Here is a 21,219-nt window from a genome sequence, read left to right as displayed (position 1 = left end):
TGGTGATTTCCTTCCCCAGGTCAGTTAGGGTTTGATGATACATGGTAGGTTAGGCTCTAGTAGTTTCCCCTGAGGGCAGTCCTTGTGCCCCAGAACAGAGTGCTCTTGGATATTTCAGAATGGTTTCTTTTTTTCCTCCCCTGCCAAAAGTGGGAGGGGATTTTTCTTCAATATTTATTGTGGGACTTTGTTCACGTTCCTGGAGATAAATTTCACAGTCTCACAGGGATCCTCTTATGACTTAGTCTCCTTGGAATTTTTAACTCTCAAATGTTCCTGCTAAGCCTCCAGCAATTCATCAAAGTTCAGGTTTTCCTACCTGGGCAATTTTCCTTCCTTTGGCAGTTTCCATTCATGAACATAATGCTCTGGTAAACTGAAACTCCTTATATTTGCCTGTCTGTCTCCAGTATTGGGATGGTGGTTTGTCTTGTGACCTCCCCTCGGAAATGAGACGAGTTGTTGATTTTGTAGTCTGTTTAGCTTTTTACTTCTTGTTAGGATGAAGTGGTGACTTCTAATCTCCTTAAATGCTGTTATGACTTTGATAAATTATCATTTGTTAAGTAGGGGCCCTGGATGCTAGATGGTAAGTCTTGCTTCAAAAAGACCACAGGAGAAGTTGAAATAGGAAAAGTTGATTACTCATAGGTCCTGGAGGAAGTATATGGCATACCTTGAGGGTTCCACAGGGGGAGACCAAGGCAGGGTTCAGGCAGAGAGAGCTATAGGAACTGGGTGATATGCTAAGGCCAGACTGGTGAATTCAAAACAAAAAGAATTAAGTTTCCTAAGCTCCACCAGAGTCTTATCTAACAGAAAGCCCTGGCAGGTGAGGGAGACTGTTGATCACAAAGGGCACTGGGTAAATAATATCAGGAACTTATATTTACTTGTGACTTTGCAGGGTGTTTTCTAGGGCATGTACTTATTTGCATGAGGGACTAGTTAGCCAAACTCTCAACGTATGTGAAACGGGAAACAGGCCTCCAACACATTTTCAATATAGTTATTTCAAGTGATCCTAAAAATCTATGCTTCTAGAATAATTTTAAGTTAATAGGCTGGAACATAATTACTTATGGAAGGTTTATATATGCTATTAAATTTAAGCCAATTTATAATAATTAAGGGACAGGAACTTATGAAATGTAAAATAAGACTTTCTTTGTATCATATGTATCATATATATGTATCATATATCATATATATCACTGAATTATAGTGAAACATCATTGTAAAAGATTATTACCAGAAAACTAAGATTCCCAAAATACCTACAAGTAATAGCCATTGGATGAGAACATGGATGGTACAAATACTGACTTATCAGGGTCTTGGCAGCAGGTTCCATAGATTTTTGAATATTTGTTATTTTATTCTAATATGAACATTAGATAGAGCTTTTTTATTAAATCAAGTAGAAATTAATTTATAATCTAAAGTTAGGAATTTATCCTAGTGGTTATGTTTTGAATTTATTCAAGTTTTCTTGGATTTTGATTTTTTTGGTCTATTCTCCTCATCCATTATTTTACCCATCAAGTCTACTTTTTAAAGATGTTAGTTGGAAAATAATGAACTGTATCAAAAATTCTGATTTACCATACTATTTTTTGGTATCCCTTTATGTAGATTTCTATGGAAAGCCACTGCCTCCCCTGGCTGTGCGGCAGAGACCTAACAGTGATGCTCATGATGTGATTTCATAACCAAGTCACATGGATGCGCTCTTTTAATACAGGCAAGATCAGCTACAGGACCTTCCTTCTCAAAGAAGAAAAACCCTGAACATTGATGACTGGGGCAAGATAACCATAACAATTTCAGTAAGGAGATGAATAGCCAAAGACCAGACTGATCTGATAATTATCCATGTTATTCACGGTTAAAAAAAAAAAAAAAAAAAGGAAGCAAAATGACCAGTAGATGGGATGAGCATTTGAATCAAGTTAGCAGGAATTACTGTTGACTCTGGATTTTACAGTCCCCCTCATGGGCATATTCCTGAAAGAAAACCTCTTCAGAACAAGAGCCAATGGACTCTCCACACTTTCTTTACTATTTGTTTAATAGTCTTTGTTACTGTATCTTATACATTTTTTGTAAGATACACGTGCATGGAAGGGAAACTCTTGGGAATTTATAACCTAAGTTTTTTAACTTTTTATATTTTTCTAAAACTTATGAGAATTTTAATTACTATGATATGACTGCACTTTTCTATAGATGCTTTGTTTAAATTGTGTCTGGAAATGGAGTTGATTTATTTGACAAACATGAACTATACAAACAGGACATATTTATATGGTTTTAGGTATGTTTTATAATAGTATTGTTCTTGAAGTATACGTCCTAAGTTTACCTAATTTTAAAATAATACCTTTTTAAAATAGATTCTTATTCTTAGATCTTCATTCTTCCAAATTATGTTATCTGAAAACACTACCCAAGGAGGGTTCGTGTTGTTGTTTGCTTTTTTTTGGTGATGATCGCAATAAATGAAAGAGACTTGAAATACTTTCTTGATCTAAATGCTTTTTAAATTAATAAAAATGTTATGTTGAGATATTATTAAAATTTTCAATGAACACCTCTTTTATGGGATAGACCTTTTCAGATCAAGGTGCTCATTGTCACTCCCTTGTTCTATCAGAAGCTACAGTGACTCTTTTAGGTTATTCTAATTCTTTTGTGCCTTGAAAATAAAGGCAAAAAGACTGAAAAAGCCACTGTGGGTACAGAGACTTGGTTTTATAACTAGGAAATGCTTGGGTACTAAATCAGTAAGAATAAAAATGTTTGTTTAAAATTACTTTTATAAAGAAAGAATTCCAAAATAATTTCTCGCTTTAAAATAATAGCACTTCCCTTGTACTGAAGAATGGCATCTTTAGGATTCTCTATCTAGGCAAACTTTTAGAAATATATTTTGGGTATTAGATTTATAATGTTGCATTAATTGAAAGTATATAAATTTATATCAAGGTGAAAATACTATAAACAACATGAATCCTTACCAACTTGTTAAAATTGGTAAGTTTGGTAACTTGTACTGACAATAAACATATACTAGTATCTGACAATAATAAGATTAAGTATGTCTAAGGCAGTTTACTATGATTATTTACTTTAAAAATTTTACTTTGGAGCATCACATTTTAGTCACATTTTTTAAGTCCCAGAACTTTCATTAATTGGTCACTTATTACTCTAGTGAGCATCATAATGCAGTCTTTTGAAGTTTTGTGCATAGGACACCAGGCACACTGAGTAAAAAGCATTCTACTTCAGATATAAAATTCATTAACAGCCTAAATTTGATAGGTGACCGAAATGTAAGGAAAAGCAACACAAGAAGACAATGTAAATTTTGAACTGGATTGTAGAGAAAAACTTATTTGTATATCTTTTTGGTTCCTGTTTGTAACATTTACATTTATTCATTTTTTTAAACACTAAACTTACACTTTTGTCATCCTTTTAATTTTCACCTAGTTTATGAGTAAATAAAAGTTTAAATTTTTTGTTTCCTGTGATTACTGTAGCGTACAATACTGAATTCATTTATTAAAAATGAATAAAAATGATTTTGAAATTAAATATATGATGAAGTGAAATGAATGTTTTATATATCTCTCAAAAAATTAATTTGTATTCTTAAAGCATCCTAAGAAATTTTAAAAGAAGTTTTGTAAATCCAAGTTGCTTTTAACAAGTAAATGCCTATTTTGTTATATGCTGCATTTTTATTCTTAATCATCACGAATTATGACATTTTCACACAATAAAAATAATTTATATCAGTATGCTGTTTTGCATTTCATTTGATAAATTTAAATGATTTCTTTTTGGTAAGAAAATAGAAAAGGAATTTTCAAATATGACTGTTGGAAGAAATCTTAAGTCTATAGATTAAAATAATGATTTTATTTTACATGAAACCTTTTTTCTCTGCACATGCACAAGTTTATATATATGTGCAAAAGAATATTGTCATTTTAAAGGCAGCTAAAAATATCATATCACCTTATGATCTTAGATGATCCAATGTCTGTCTTTTGTTAAATTACTGACCCAAAGATACATTTTTACTTTTTTACAAGATAACTCTATATGCTTTTTACACAAAAGGCATATATAACATACATACAATATTGCATGTAATTGATATTAAATATAAAACTATGAAAGCAACACTAGAAAGAAATGTTACAAAATGTTAATAATGAATTTTTCTAGTTATTGGTTGTGTGTTTTCCTCAATTTTTCAAACTAGTTTTTAGCATTTTGCTTATTTTATTTATTTATTTATTTATTTATTTATTTATTTATTTAGATTTTATTTATTTGGCACAGCACAAGCAGGGGGGAGCAACAGGCAGAAGGAGAGGGAGAAGCCGACTCCCCACTGAGCAGGGAGCCTAACGTGGGGCTTGATCCAAGGGTCCTGGGATCATGACCCGAGCCGAAGGCAGATGCTTAACTGACTGAGCCACCCAGGTGCCCCCAAATTTTGCTTATTTTATAATGGGAGAATCGAACATACAATTTTGTAAAGATTAAGTACCGTGCTTTCTGCAAGCTTAAAATTAAATGGTCTTTTAAGTGTCAAATGGAGGACTGAATATGTAAAACTTACTTTTTTTTTTTAAGATTTTATTTATTTGAGAGAGAGAACATGCACGGGAGCGGGGTTGGGGGGAGAGGGAGAGGGAGATGGAGGAAATAGACTAGTTGCACTGAGTGCTGAGCCCTTCACTGGGTTGGATCCCAGGAGCCATGAGATCATGACCTGAGCCAAAACCAAGAGTCAGATACTCAACTGAGCCACCCAGGTGCTCCTGTAAAATGTATTTTGAATAGCCTAAAAACATTTATCTGTAGAATATGGCATTTTATTTGCAGCTGATCTCTTAAGTATTCTTTTACTATGGTAATATTTTATTTTATTTGATACTCGGTTCTATATGATATGCTATTCATGTTATTTAATTTCTCCCATTCTGCACTGAAGAAATCTAATACTTGGTGTCAAAAGCTTATCAAAAGTGAAACTGCTTATACAAATAAAGCTATAGCTTATAAACTTTATTATCCTTGGCTTTAATACTTAAGTTTTTCTCTAAGTGGAGTAGACTTTGCACAACTGAGATTCTGCTAATACTATTTAATTTATCAAGAAATATATTCCAGCTGATCCAAAGAGCAAATTCAGATATTTGAAGACTTACCTTAAAGTATGATTATAGGGGCGCCTGGGTGGCTTAGTCCATTAAGGGTCTGCCTTTGGCTCAGGTCATGATCTCAGGGTCCTGGGATCAAGCCCCACATCAGGCCTCCGCTCAGTCAGTGGTGAGTCTGTTTCTCCTTCTCCCTCTGTAATCTCTCTTGGCTTTTGCTCTCTCTCAAATAAAAAATAACATCTTTAAAAATATGATTATAAATAATCAAAATAACAATCCATTAGCTTTGTGGAAACAATAATGGAAACCCGCTTTTGGGGGGAAAGAGGAAATCAGAAATGAATTTTCTTTAATGAAGGGGCTCAGCTTATAATTGAAGGAAAAATAGGAACAAAATTATTTGCTTGTTTAGAGCCTGAGTTGTAAATTCTTTCTGTGTGCTAATTAGTAAACAGAATTTATGACCTAGTGGTCATAAATTGAGTCAGTGGTCAAATTGAGTCAAATGAGTCAGTGGTCTCCAGATTTTTGTAATACATCTTTTCCAGTAAATATTTAAGTTATTGCATTAGTTTGGTAGATCTGCCATAACATACTACCAAAGACTGGGTGCATCAAACAACAGAAATTAATTTTCTCACAGTTCTGAAGTCTGGAAATCCAAGATCAACCTGGAATCTTGTTGGCAGGATTGGTTTCTTCTGAAACCCCTCTCCTTGGCTTATGGATGGCCTGCTTCTTCTCCCTGTTTCCTCACATGGTCTTTCCACTGTGTGTGGTTATCCCTAGTGTCTCAGGATTTAAATTTCCTCTTTCATTTATAAGGATACTTAGGACCCACCATAAAAGCCTCTTTTTAATTTTATCACCTCTGGAAAGACTTTCTAAATACAGTCATATTTTGAGGTATTAGGGCTTGGGGCTTCAGCATGTGAATTTTGAGGGGATAAGTTTCAGCTTATAAGTTACATACATATTCTATTGCACTTTGTACATATACCTCCCCCTAAATTTTTTCTTAAAGATTTGATAAAATTAAATAAAAGTTATTTTTACTTCCCAGTCCCAGTAGATTGTCTGATAGAGTTTGTACACACCACTTTGGAGGCCTAAAATAATAAAGTGAGAGCCTCAGCTAATTAGCTATTCTCCTGAGATGATCGTTCAAGATTGCCTGTAACTAAGCTTTGTTCTCTTGCTTTGATGGTGGATTTCTCTGTTGTGTTTTTCTGCCATTGATTTTAAGGAGCTAATGGTTTCTTCATGTTGGATTGTTTTACTACAAAGTCTGTCTTTATCTTTTTTACTCATAAACCACATGAATATGAAGGGTTTTGAGAAATGTTTTATGTAAATATGAAAATTCATAAAATGCACAGAAGTCTGTAAGTATACTTATCCTGAAACACTTCTTGTATCAAAGGACTTCACAATAAAATTGCTTAGGTATGTAAAAATTATTTTCCTGCCCAGTGTAAGTACATATTAACCTGCTTTATTCTTTAACACAATAGTTATAATAATAACAAAATATAATTTCTGGGATTTGTGTCAGCTCAATTTTTTATAACTGCAGTGATTTAAAACAAGTCTGGTAACAGTTTCTATTTTTAAAATAAAGTGTTAAGCTTTGTTTATTCTTTACTAGGTATTTGGTATAAGGTAGGGGAAATCCACTAACATTTTTAAGATACATTAATATTGATTGTTGATAGATTAAATGGGTTAAATACTAAAGATCAAACTGTAAAGAAAAAAAAAGGGAGAAAGAAACAGAAATAATTGCTTGCCTCCTTGGGAAGAACTTTCCAAGCCGAAAAGCAATGGAATCAATTGCGAAATCAGAGAATTGACTGCATAAAATTTTAAAATATTTTTACATTTAAAAGGTTGTAAGAAAAAAACAGGAAAGTATTTGAAAATGTGATATGGTTAACATCTCTAATATAAATAAAAATAGCACTAAGACATCTATGGATAAGTGGACATGAGGTGGTAATTTACAAAGAAACATAATTAGGATGATTTGAAACCTATTTAAGAACATAATAAAAAAATTATAAGGTTTTCAGATATGGAAAGAATGATAAGCAAACATGTTTATCAATGGTAAGAAGGTAAGCTAGTATAGTATTCCATACCTTGGAATACTATGCAACTTGTAGAAATAATGTATATGAGGAATTTTTAATATAAGAAAATGCTTATAATAACAGGATACATTATATGTACTGTTTGATCAAACTTGAACTGGGAAATACATCAAAATGTCAATACTGATGATCTCTAGTGGCATTATGTTCAATTTTCATTCTCATAGGCTTTTGTTTTTACATTTTTTTCAGTAAGCATTTGCTTATTTAAAATCAGAAAATAGAAACGTGCTTTTAAAAGTCAAAAATAATATAATAGAACGAATATGACCTCTTTCCAAGCATTACACATCCTCTTTCCAAGCATTACAAATCCCCTTTCCCTGATAGGAATATAGTGTATATGATTTCTACTATCTCCTTAAAAGTCTTTTAAATGTCTATTTTACAAATATACTACCATATTAATTCAATAAATGCAACATTCTGTAATGAACACAGAAAATACATATAAAATCTGTGTATGGAGGCTGAAAAGTAGACTAATGACTTTTCTCTAAACAATTAACAAACTGCATTCATTTAATGACTTCACTCCTTAATACTTTATTTTCTTTTGCACCAAATCTAAATTCAATTTTAGATTACTGGGGAACTTGTTTAAATATATTAAGCTTCAAACTACATTAGTGGCGATATTTTTCTTTTTACATGGTTCTAAGATTCGTACCTATGGTATACTGATATTTTGAGCATCAAGGGTCTCAAAATGATGATGCTCATCAAATATCAGGGACCATATGAAGCATTGATTTCCTGATGAATTCCTGATGCTGTTAACAAGGGAGGAACTAAAAAGTAACACTAAAAGAGCAAATAAACTGCTGTTCCTATTAGAATGGGTGTAATAACTTTCTTCAGAACATGTAACACTGCCCGTAATAAAGGTGGGTGGGAGGGTAGTGTGTAGGGTCATTTTGGTCTTCAGGCATTTGGTAGCAGAACATGATCACGATCATCTCGAAGATCGTGATACTGAAAATAATACACAGGAGCAGCCAACATTAGGGCGTTTACTGTTTCCTAACCTTTGTGCTAAGTGCTTTACTGTATTTCAATTAATCATTTAACCCTCCCCGTTAAAAAAAAGAGATTATCTCCGTGGTCCATCTCTAGGAAATAAATGCGTAATTTCTTTATCGTATCTATCCCTTTTACCCTTAGTTCTGAATATCCGAGCTAAAGGGGGGTCATCAAATTTGGTAGATTAATTCAGTAACTAGCTTACCCTCTGGGAACATTTTACAACAATGATCATTATACAAAACCTAATTGTGGAAAAGTTACAATTTTTTTTTACTGAGCCACAAGCAAACAGCACCCACTCTCCAACACAACGCTTCACTTGCCGCGCCAGCCTCTCAAGGTTCCGCCCAGGGGTCTAGCTACGCCCTCGGGAGTAAGCACCGCCTCCACCAGCCGCCGGCGGAAGGAACTTTGCGCGCGCCTGCCTCTCGCGGGACCTACACCTCTTTTGGCGAGATTTCGACAACGCGGCAGGGCAGTATCTCGCGGGAAGTTGAACCGGAAAAGCGAGGGATAGAAGTGAATGAGGTTGAACCTCGGGTCTGAGGCTGTGCTTTTGATTTCCTGGAGGTTTTAGGTGCTGCTGGGTGTTGTAGAGCTCTTGTTTGGCATCTCCCGGCGGGACAATGTTAACCCGGGTGAGGGCTGGCACCCGAATGGGAACCTCTGACTGAATCAGACACTTTATGAGGGAGGGGGTCGGGAAGGGGGAACTTCGTAAGCTGTTGGTTTTTCTGGCTTCACAGTCCCAAGCCCTAGCGTAATGCTGGATGCTCGAACGCTTTCTCGTGAGCGTTTTCTTCCAAGACTCACCTGCGCCTCCACGTAACTTGCCTGCAGTCCAGCCTGCAGACTTGAATACCTACTCCCTTCAGCTTTGAGCAGAATGCAAGCTCCTCAGGGCCTGAGACTCACTGCTCTCTATACTGGGAACGTAGAACAATGTTACATAGTCATACCTCGCTAAACTTTGGATGAGTAAATGAAATAGAGTTGAAAGGAAGTTTTCACAGGAAACGAGTGACTTTTTTTTCCGAAATAACCTTTTTATTTTAGGATAATTTTACATTTACAAAAAAGTTGCAAATACGGACTTCCATAGGCTTTTCACTCAGTTTTCCCTAATGTTACCACCAAGAGTGGCTTATTTAAGTTAATTTTGTTCCTTTGATACAGCTTCTGTTAAGGCCACTATTTTTTTTTTTTAATGCCACAAATCCTTTAACCTTTGCTTTACATTTGAGCAATAATTATTTGAAGAAACCCTCTTTTTTCACAAATACAATGTTGCTACATTGAGGTAATGCTCCCTTGCAAAAACTAGTGATAATCGTAAAACATGTTCTTAAGAAAAAAAATGGTAATTTGAAGTTTAATAAATTTGTAATATCAGATTGTGTCAGCAATGTTTTCTTGTCATCATAGCTGAAAGCAAAATCAGAGAGGAAGCTTGCAAAACAAATTTGCAAAGTTGTATTGGATCATTTTGAAAAACAGTATTCCAAAGAACTTGGAGATGCCTGGAATACAGTAAGGTTAGTATAATTCATCTCTTGATGCTTTATGATGGAACACGAAATAAACCCTTTTTGGGGAGGGATGCTGTGAGGATAAAAGATGAATCTAAGCCTGGCTGCCCTTTTCCTACAGGGGCTAGTGAAGAGAACTGTGAAGAAATAGATGGGATCATACGAAAATGAAAAGGGGAGAAAGAAAACTTTGTAGTAATAGTAAAGAAAAAATTGTTATGGCCTTTCCTTGAGCAGTTGTTTTGATCTTTGAAACAGACTGCCCACCAGTTTGACAAAATTAATTATACTGTAACAGAAAAATCTTAAAACTTCTGAGGGTATTTGACTAGTTTTTGAAATTCAGAAGATAATACAGTAAATCTTTAAAGCTGGCACAGCTCTGTCTTAGCTAGGGTCACTTTATTTGGTTATTATATTTATTCCTTGTGTTTTTGGCAGGCTGTTTTGAACACATGCAGAAACACACACAAATTCTTTAAATGTATTATCGAAAACAAATGTTCATGCATAGAAGTAATTGAGATAAGTTTGATTTGTATGTTTAATGACTTTTGCCTTTGGTCAGAATGTTATTCCATGGGTTCTTCACATTGAGGGTTTTTTTTTTCCCCAAATTTTTATTTAATTTCTAGTTAGTTAACATATAGTGTAATATTCATTTCAGGAGTAGAATTTAGTGATTCATCACTTACATATAACACCCAGTGCTCAGCACTAATGCCCTCCTTAATGCCCATCACCTATCTAGCCCTTCGCCCATCCACCTCCCCTCCAGCAACCCTCAGTTTGTTCTCTATAGTTAAGAGTCTCTTATGGTTTGCTTCCCTCTCTCTCTTTTTCCCCTTCCCCTGTGTTCATCTGTTTTGTTTCTTAAATTCCACATACGAGGGAAATCATGTGGTATTTGTCTTTCTCTGGCAGACTTCTTTTGCTTAGCGTAGTACATTCTGGCTCCATCCGTGTCATCGCAAATGGCAAGATTTCATTCTTTTTGATGGCTGAGTAATATTCCATTGTGTATGTATGTAGTGTGTGTGTGTGTGTATGTATGCCACATCTTCTTTATCCATTCATCAGTCGATGGACATTTGGGCTCTTTCTGTAATTTGGCTATTGTTGATAATGCTGCTATAAACATTGGGGTGCATGTGTCCCTTTGAATCAATATGTTTGTATCCTTTGGGTAAATTCATAGTAGTGCAATTGCTGGATCATAGGGTCGTTCTATTTTTAACTTTTTGAGGAACCGTCATACTGTTTTCCAGAGGGGCTGCACCGGTTTGCATTCCCACCAACAGTGCAAGAGCGTTCCCCTTTCTCTGCATCCTCACCAACATCCATTGTTTCCTGAGTTGTCAATTTTAGCCATTCTGACAGGTGTGAGGTGGTATCTCATTGTGGTTTTGATTTGTATTTCTCTGATGATGAGTGATGTTGAGCATCTTTTCATGTGCCTGTTGGCCATCTGTATGTCTTCTTTGGAAAAATGTCTATTCATGTCTTCTGCCCATTTCTTAACTGGATTAATTATTTTTTGGGCTGTTGAATTTGATTAGTTCTTTATTTTGGATACTAACCCTTTATTACATATGTTATTTGCAAATATTTTCTCCAATTCTGACTTTTGCCTTTTAGATTCGTTGATTGTTTCCTTGGCAGTGCAGAAGCTTTTTGTCTTGATGAAGACCTAATAGTTAATTTTTTCTTTTGTTTCCCTTGCCTGTATTGAGTTCTTATATAGTGTATTCCATTCCCCAAGGAATACAGAGAGCAACACAGTCCCCATATCCAGTTTGCCTGCAGTCTGGTGTTCATGGGGGAAAGGGGACTGGTTAAAACTATGTAAACTATTAATTCCATAAATATTCTGATGGAAATAGGCAGGAGAACCTTGTCTCTTATTTAACAAAAACTGAGGGTGCCAGCAAAGACCTGAGGAGAAGCCAGGCCTTGGTGACTTAACAGGAGTTAGCTTAGCAAAAGAACCAGGTAACTTTGGCTGAAAGAAGAGGGTTAACTGCTTCTGAAGCTAGGAGCAAAAAGCCCAGTACAGTTTGCTCAGGAAAAGAAGGTTATGTAGCTATAGACAATGGAATTTAGTCACACTGTTGTCTTATTAATCTCTTCTTGGATCAACTCAGTAACACTTTCTCATTTACAATGGACAGCTTTAAGCATTTTTTTAAAAACAGAGATGAAGTATTGACTGATTAAATACAGTCCGAGGTGGTTCTGAGATAATTTTAGGACAGATAACACTGTTTCAGAAACTTGTAAATACTGCGATATGAAAAAGTAGTTTATGGTTGTGGTTTTTTATTTCAAAACTAGATTTTAAAATAGGTGTCTTCTGTCACAGCGAAGAAAGAATGATAGGTGTAATAAACTCATTATGTTTTTAGTATGTAAAGTTACTCACGTGAAATAGCCAAACAACCACACACCTACTGCGTGCTTATTATGTACCAGATGGTATTGGCTTTACGCGATCCTCAGAACAAAGCTCTGAGGTTTGTTTCCCATTTTTCATGTGATGAAACCACACAGTGTTTAAGTAACTTCCCAAGTTTACTTAGCTGGTAAGTGCCAGAGCAGAGATTTGTGTCTAGGCTTTCTGATTCAAGAACTTCCACTGCTAACCCCTAATCTCACACCTGAGGTGTAGTTAGGCATTCATGGATGATTAAAAAAGGGGGTTTAAAGGTATATTGTCTTCAGATTTTACAGTAGTCTGGCTACCCATACCCTGTAATGAGTTATTTTTCTATTTAATGTGCTCAGACAGATTTGTAAATTATTGTTTGACCCTAAACAAAATGAGCAGTGAACCTCAAATCCATTTAATTAGCTGTGCCTTCTGCTTCATCTACCTTTTTGTTGGGTTTTCATGGTAATTTAAGTTTTGCATAAATTTGCTGAATTTGCCATGGGCAAAATAAAGGCTGAGCTTAGAAAGTAGTCTGAGCATGGAAGATGGTATGGGAAAGTAAGCGCAAATATTTTTGTTGTTTTTTCTTTTTAACTTTTTTTGGAAGACAAAATGTCATGCTTGCAGGGTCTGTTTACTTCCAGGGAAAGGTAAGTGCATTTTTGTCTTGTACCTAGAAAGTTATTTACTTATTTTAAGTTTCCTATCTTACCTAAGGGATTTAAATAGTGGGGAAGACTTAGTGTTTATTTAAATTTTATTGTTTTGTAATAACCTTTTTTACAAGTCACCCTCTGAGCAGCCCTTTAAAGTTGTTTACAGTGGATTCAAGTTTTGCTCTGCTCATTGCCTACATTATCTTTCAGGTAAGCCCATTCATGGCAGGACTTTGGACTTCCCTCAGTAAGTTGCCATCTCAAGCTGTGCAGTCCTCTCTAAGCTTTGTTTCTCAGTATTTTCTGGTAACTTCACTTAGTTTGGTACTAGGCAATCTCAAAAGCATGTTGTTTTTCCCTTCTAAACCTATGTTGTCATTTGCCACTTGCATATTTTTTCTCACTTGTTGAAGGTATCACCATCAATATGTCTCTTCTTTTCTCCTCCATACCTTCAAGGTAAAGAATGAACCTTAATCAAAAGTAAGTCTGACATGTGACCTCAGCTCCTGGGAGGTTATCTCTAAGCCCTTGGAATGTCCTGCCTAAGAGTGTCTTTGTTTACCTGGGGGCTTGGGCCACACTGGAAAGTCTAGCAGTGTGATTTATGGTGGGGGCTGTGGGCCATGATAACAGCTTGTCTTCCCACCTCTGACCCCCAGAGGAGCTGGAGACTAAAGATTAGCAATTGATCATGTTTGTGTGACTGTGCCCCAGTGAAATCTAGTAGCCAAGCTTTTGGTGAGCCTTCCTACTTGGCAGTATTCCTAAGTATGTGGTCACACATTGTTGCAGGGAAAAGTCCTTGCTCATGATTCCACTGGAGAGGACACCTGGAAGCTTCATGCTTTGAACTTTCCTGTGCTCTGCACCATGTATCTCTTACCTTGACTGACCTTGATAGTTTGGGGGCTCCCAGACTATGAACTGCCATATACCACTACTCTGCCTACATCAAAATCTAAATGCCCACCAAATGCTTTTGCTTCTTCCTGAGAAATTTCTTAATTTGGATTTCATTTGTATTCCCTTTATTACTGTTTAGTTAAGCCTTCATCATTTCTTACTTGGCATATTGCAGTAGCCCCTTTCCACAGTCTCCTACCTTTAGTATTTATTTGTTGGCTTACTTAGCAACCCCTTTTATGACACTGTACCCCAGGCAATGTTCTAATCACTTTATAAATATTAACATAATCCTCTGTACAGCCTTCTGAGGTAGTTACTACTGTTTACATTTTACAGATAGGAAAACTGAGGCATATGAAGGCTAATTAACTTGCCCAGTGGAACAGAGCTCACATTTGGGGGAGCTTTGGGAGTTTGTCTTACCTTCTGTCCTGCTGCTTCTCAGTGCTGTTGTATTCCATTGTGCCACTCCTGGAGTAGAAGCCTCCTCTGCTCCCCCACTGTCTGTAGTATTATGTTTGGACTGAATATCTTAGCATGACTAGACAGGCTCCTTCATCCCTTTGGGATTGGATATGCTATTCCCTCTGCCAGGAATGAGCCTCTCCTTTTCCCCTCTGTACAGTGGCTAAACTGTGGGTTCAAATCCTACCTCTGCGCCTTGTAGCATATGACCTAGATAAGTTACTTAACATCTCTGTGCCTCACTATCCTTATGTGCAAAATAGGATCTATTTCATACAATTATTTGGGAAGATAAAATGATTTTATATATATACAAAGTGCTTAGAATATTGCTTGACATATAGTAAGCCCTTGATATGTGTTAGCATTATTTTTATTACTACTGCTGTTTTTAACCAGTTCTCTATCAAGCTGTCCCATACCCTTGACAAAATTAGTTCTTTGTGTTTCCATTGCATTTTGTTGATAACAGCTATTATAATTCTTTCAAGATTGTGCTGTCATAATTTATTAAGTTGTCTTTTCTGACAAGGGAGGGTCTTGAAGAACCAATACCTTAAAACTTGAACAAGTCATCTACTTATTCACAATTTTGTTTTATAAACCAGGTACTGTTCTAAGCCCTGGGGATACAAAGATGGATTATATATATTCTGCCTTCAAATGAAGGGAGGATTAACTGGAAGTCTGTATATGAACTTTGGAAATTTTGTGTGCACTTTGTAGAAAGCAAAGTAAACAAAAAGCCTCAGTTAAGTCTGGCCTATCTGTAAATATTTTTTTATTTAGACACTTTTCTCCAGAGTTCACATAGTTCATATATAGAGGGGAAAAAATATAGCCAGATTGCATTAGCAGAATCTGTGAATGGGATGGAGTGGGGTGGTTGGGGAAGACAGAAATGAGCTGGTATCTCTATCTCTCTTTTGTCCCTAATGTTAGCTTTACACAAATATTCAGCCATAATTTGTGCATATCCCTGTGAAGTAGTAACTTTTCGCACCTTTAAAATTCAGAAGTTAGAAAATACCAATTTTAATGGCCAATCCAGGCCTGTGATTTTAAAATCCATCTCTTTTCCTCTAGCAAGTGTGCTGCTTTGAAGGGTGTAGAGTCCCAGCACTCGGAGTGTATGCACATGTCTTTTGATATAAGGGATTCCTTGTATGCAATATTTTTAGCCTTTTGTTGGTCTCTACCAGAAACACAAACCTTTACTCAGGACTTCTAGTTGAGCTACTGTGGATAACAAATATGGACATAGATTGCCTTCTATGAGAGACACTGAAGAAACAATGCCAAGAAAGAGTAGGAGACACTCAGTTCATCATTAGAATCTCTGAAGAATAAAAATAAAATAAATAAACATACTTAGGTGACCTCCATGAATTGACTGATTCATTTCTAAACCAGACTTTTAAAATGATTGAATGAGCACCCTCTAGTGGATACCAATAGCAATAAAACAAAAGGGATTTTTATTTTTCTAACCATAAAAATTTAATTGGTTTTGTAATCGACAGGGTTATACCAGTTGTGCTTAGCAATACCTAGATAAAATGATTTTTTATCCTCATCATTATATAGGAAGGTAGAATAGAGAATAGAATAAATACTAAGAGAAAAGAATAAAATCACAGAAAGTTGAATGAAAATAATAACGTCAAATAACATGGTCCAAATAATACATTGTACAGTTTTTTCAAGGGGTATGTGTGCACAGGCAAGTTACAGCAATCAACTTTAAGCTTTTCAGTTTTCATGTATTCTCTTTCACAGAATTACTCTGATCCTTATGTGCCTAAGGGGTACTTATTCTCCTTCCCCCGGCTACCTTTCTATTGTCTTTCTCCTACTTTATGAAAAAAGGATACACTTTCACCATCTTGACTCTTCCACATTGCATTTCTCCAGGGTGACAACACCTCTACCTATCAGAGACTATTGGAATGTCATTGTAAGGGTTGAGGAAGTAAATGACTAATGACTAACAAATTCTTTGACAGGTCACATGGTCTCCAAGTTTTGCTTTTAACAAAAGTAGAGGATCTCCAGTTGAGTTATCAACTAACAGATCATTTAAAATATTTTTGAAGATAGATCATTAAGTGATTTGGGAATACAACTCAAAGAAATAGAAGTCAAAAAGAGAGACATTGCTGTAACAAAATATATTTAATTCTTACCCACTTATTTAAGTGAAGGCTTTTCTCAGCCCTTGTTAAAATACAAAACAGGAATATAGTTAATTTGGACCCTGACTCGGGATAGCCCTAGGTAATAGTCATCTCTGGATATATGGGGACCAGGGCCGGGGGGGGGGGGGGAAGCTCATTTCATTGAGATCCATTTCCTAACACTTTTTCTTTTTATGTTTAGTAATTGTCAAATCTATAATAAGTATTTTGATCAATTTTATAATAACAATTTTACTGATAACTGAATCCAGAAGTTACCATTTTAACACTTAGAGATCTAGGCCACAGTGAAAACAAATTTACTATATATACACGTGTGTGTGTTTATGGCAGAGAGGTACAATAGGGTAATAAAAGTTTTCAAGCACAAAAATGTATTAAGATAAAGTTATGTGGGGAAATAGAATGTAAATAGAAAAAAGGAACTGTAAAATTTTCACCTGTTCAAGAAGAGTCAGTCCATGAATTTTTAAATGGACAATGCTGGGTTTCAAAATCACTCTGGTATTTAGGTTCCACTGAATACATTTTAAAAAGTGGTATAATTTATATTTTAAAATGTCAATTTTTATAGTATGCTGGAAGTAACATTCTTAATCTATGGTGAAGATTTTGATGTCAACTTAAAACATGCCAGAAGGTACATAGTTTTTTTCAAAATGGTATCAGTGGAGAGACTAGCAAACATCTTTAGGTCACTGATCTTGTGGGTCCCAGTTCTGCTGGCTGCTGGTGTACTCGAACTTCTGTCATTGAAGACCAGGAAGTGACAGCTTCAGACTCCTAATGAATCTTGAGAGGAGTCCTGGAGTGTGGTCCCTGGTGAGTGTCTTCTTAAGTCCGCCAGTGTACACTCCCTGTGGTGTCTGCTGGGCTGCTTGTCCCTCCAGACAGAGCTTTGGACTTGAATAGCCGCAGGCCTGCCAGCCCCAAGGGCATCATCCTGCCAGTGCACTGGAGTGTGAGTGTGTGTGTGTCTGTGTGCGCATGTGCTAGGGAGAGGGGAGGTCACTGGTAGTTGGGTGGGGTGGGGGTGGGTGGGGTGCTGAGTCCCAAATTAATATGTAGTTTTGCTTTCTCAGGGGTAGGAATTACCAGCCTGAGCAGTCTGAGCAGTCCCTTCATCAAGTGGTCCCATTACAGAGCCTCAGGGCAGTGTGTGTCAGGCTATTCCCATTGTTAGGAGCAAGGGGAGGCCAGGGCACTGACACTAGGCGAGGGTTGGGGTGAAAATTCTCTGCCTCTCCCTGTGGTATGCCACTAGTGCTATAGTACCAAGGTCTCACACTTCGTTAGACTTTAAAGTCAGCCAGATTTTGAATCAGGTACTTCTGCTTAATAGTGATAGAACCTTGGGTGAGTTGCTTAATTCCTGAAAGCTTCAGTTACCTAACTTCTAACATGGGGATAATAGCTGTCCTTCACAGTAGTGATGGTTAAATGAGCTAAGCATGTAAAATGTGTATTGTAAACATATGATCAGTAATTTTTATTATTAATATCAGGGTGAGGTAGAGTGGGTGGGTTGGGTTGTAGGTAGAAAGGTTTCCCTGAGAAGATAAAACCTAAACCAGCCCCTCAGCAGAGAGTAGGGGAGTCAGCCAGGCTGTAGGTGGGCCATTGTAGGCAGAAGGAGCAGTTTATCCTGAGACTGGTAAAGGCTAAAGAAAACTTGTTCCAGGAAGTTCAAGGACTTCAGTAAGGCTGCATATAAGTTAGGAGGAGTAAGAAAATTTGTTTTAAGCAAGTTCTTTTTTTTTTTTTTTAAATTATGGTATGTTAGTCACCATACAATACATCATTAGTTTTTGATGTAGTGTTCCATGATTCATTGTTTGCGTATAACACCCAGTGCTCCATGCAGTACATGCCCTCCTTAATACCCTTCACCAGGCTGTCCTATCCCCCCACTCCCCTCCCCTCTAAAACCCTCAGTTTGTTTCCTGGAGCCCATCGTCTCTCATGGTTCATTTCCCCTCTGTTTACTCCCCCCCCTTCATTTTTCCCTTCCTTCTCCTAACGATCTCTCTGCTATTCCTTATGTTCCACAAATGAGTGAAACCATATGATAATTGTCTTTCTCTGCTTGATTTATTTCGCTTAGCATAATCTCCTCCAGTCCCATCCATGTTGCTGCAAATGTTGGGTAATCATTCTTTCTGATGGCGGAGTAATATTCTGTTGTATATATGGACTACATCTTCTTTATCCATTCGTCTGTTGAAGGGCATCTCGGCTCCTTCCACAGTTTGGCTATTGTGGACAATGCTGCTATGAACATTGGGATGCATATCTCCCTTCTTTTCACTACATCTGTATCGTTAGGGTAAATACCGAGTAGTGCAATTGCTTGGTCATAGGGTAGCTCTATTTTTAATTTTTTAAGGAACCTCCACACTGTTTTCCAAAGAGGCTGTACCAACTTACATTCCCACCAACAGTGTAAGAGGGTTCCCCTTTCTCCACATCCTTTCCAACATTTGTTGTTTCTTGCCTTGTCAATTTTTGCCATTCTAACTGGTGTAAGGTGGTATCTCAATGTGGTTTTGATTTGAATTTCCCTGATGGCTAATGATGTTGAACATTTTTTCATGTGTCTGTTAACCGTTCATATGTCTTCATTAGAAAATGTTCATATCTTCTGCCCATTTTTTTTATTTGATTATTTGTTTCTTGGGTATTGAGTTTGAGAAGTTCTTTTTAGAGCTCAGATACCAGCCTTTTATCTGTAGTGTCATTTGCAAATATGTTCTCCCATTCCGTGGGTTGCCTCTTTGTTTTGTTGACTGTTTCTTTGCTGTGCAGAAACTTTATATCTTGATGAAGTCCCAAAAGTTCATTTTTGCTTTTGTTTCCCTTGCCTTTGGAAATGTGTCTTGAAAGAAGTTGCTGTGGCCGATGTCAAAGAGGTTACAGCCTGTGTTCTCCTCTATGATTTTGATGGATTCCTGTCTCACATCGAGGTCTTTCATCCATTAGGAGTTTATCTCCATATGAGTTGAGGGTCCATTTCTGGAGTCTGTATTCTGTTCCATTGATCTATGTGTCTGTTTTTGTGCCAGTACCATGCTGTCTTGGTGATTACAGCTTTGTAGTATAGCTTGAAATCAGGCAACGTGATGCCCCAGCTTTGTTTTTCTTTTTCAACATTTCCTTGGTGATTTGGGGTCTTTTCTGATTCCACACAAATTTTAGGATTGTTTGTTCCAGCACTTTGAAAAATGTCATTGGTATTTCGGGATGGCGTTGAAAGTATAGATTGCTCTGGGTAGCATAGACATTTTAACTATGTTTACTCTTCTGAAGCATGAGCGTGGAATGTTTTTCCATCTTTTTGTGTCTTCTTCAGTGTTTTTCATCAGCGTTCTGTGGTTTCTAGAATATAGATCCTTTACCTCTCTGGTTAAATTTATTCCGAGATATCTTATGGTTTTTGGTGCTATTATAAATGGAATCAATTCCCTAATTTCTCTTTTTTCAGTCTCATTGTTCATGTATAGAAATGCAACTGATTTCTATGCATTGATTTTGTATCCTGCCACGTTACTGAATTGTTGTATGAGTTCTCGTAATTTGGCGGTGGAGTCTTTTGGGTTTTCCACATAAAGTATCATGTCATCTGCGAAGAGAGTTTGACTTCTTTTTTGCCAATTTGAATACCTTTTATTCTTTTTTGTTGTCTGATTGCTGTTGCTAGGACTTCTAGTACTATGTTGAACAATAATGGTGAGAGTGGGCATCCTTGTCGTGTTCCTGATCTTAAGGGAGAGGATCTCAGCTTTTCCTCATTGAGAATGATATTTGCTGTGGGCTTTTCGTAGGTGGTTTTTATGAAATTGAGGAATATGCCCTCTATCCCTGTACTCTGAAGGGTTTTAATCAGGAAAGGATGCTGTATTTTGTCAAATAAGCAAGTTCTTATTTTATCCAATTTTTAAAGAATGAGAATAGTTTCTGAAGATCGCTGACTCACTCTTCCATGAGTGTGTGTGTGTGTATATATACATATATATGTATATGTGTGTGTATACACACACATTTTTTTTTTTAAGATTTATTTATTTGAGAGAGAGAGTGCAGGGAGGGGCAGCGAGAGAGGGAGAGGGAAGCTTTAGCAGACTCCTTGCTTAGCTTCCCTTGTGGGGCTTGATCTTAGGACCCTGAGATCATGACCTGAGCTGAAACCAAGAGTTAGATGCTTAACCGACTGTGCCATCCAGGAGCCCCAATAAGTATATGATTTTAAAACCAATGAGGCTCTCTCCCCTAGAGTCCTTCAGTGAACTTTATCATATTATACTTGACCCATATAATCTGCCATGAGCCACACCAGACTACTATTAATTACCCAAATGCACTGTCCTTCTTCATACATTTGTACCTGTGCTATTGCCTTTGTCCTTGAACTTCCCTTCTCATTTTGTCCTATGGTATTCCTCCTTATCCTTCAAGATTTAATCTATTGTATAATACACAACAATAAATAGTGTTCCTAAACTAACAGTCCTTTTATATACAATAAGGTTAAAAGGAAATATGCAAGATTAAGAACCTTTACTAAGGGATCTGAAAGAAAATGTGACTAAATGGGGAAACATTGTTGTCAGGGTTGGAAAGACTAAATACAGTAAGGATGTTAATTCTCCCCAAATTTACTGCATTTAAT

At 36.5% G+C, this 21,219-nt stretch overlaps 2 protein-coding genes across 10 annotated transcripts in view; both read left to right on the top strand.

Annotated features, from left to right (window-relative positions):
- ARL13B (ADP ribosylation factor like GTPase 13B) overlaps positions 1 to 3,809 on the top strand; it is an 82,989-nt gene extending 79,180 nt beyond the window's left edge. For all 6 annotated transcript variants that reach the window (XM_044381222.3, XM_026491077.3, XM_026491320.4 and 3 more), the window contains one exon: positions 1,636 to 3,809. In XM_044381222.3, coding sequence (XP_044237157.1) covers positions 1,636 to 1,712 — 77 coding nt within the window. In that variant the 3' untranslated portion in view covers positions 1,713 to 3,809. The remainder of the gene's footprint in view (positions 1 to 1,635) is intronic.
- A 4,008-nt stretch (positions 3,810 to 7,817) lies between these two features.
- Positions 7,818 to 21,219, top strand: part of NSUN3 (NOP2/Sun RNA methyltransferase 3) — a 449,969-nt gene continuing 436,567 nt past the window's right edge. For all 4 annotated transcript variants that reach the window (XR_007188714.2, XR_008957257.1, XM_044381248.3 and 1 more), the window contains exons 1-2: positions 7,818 to 9,003; positions 9,791 to 9,900. Coding sequence is in view for 2 of the 4 variants with exons in the window: in XM_044381248.3 (XP_044237183.1) it covers positions 8,992 to 9,003; positions 9,791 to 9,900 (122 nt within the window). In the remaining 2 variants the exon portion in view is untranslated. The remainder of the gene's footprint in view (positions 9,004 to 9,790; positions 9,901 to 21,219) is intronic.

The sequence above is a fragment of the Ursus arctos genome, unplaced genomic scaffold, assembly GCF_023065955.2.
Source record: "Ursus arctos isolate Adak ecotype North America unplaced genomic scaffold, UrsArc2.0 scaffold_4, whole genome shotgun sequence".
Classification (NCBI taxonomy): domain Eukaryota; kingdom Metazoa; phylum Chordata; class Mammalia; order Carnivora; family Ursidae; genus Ursus; species Ursus arctos.
Note: the sequence above shows the minus strand (reverse complement) of the source record. Positions and strands in the feature narration are given on the sequence as shown.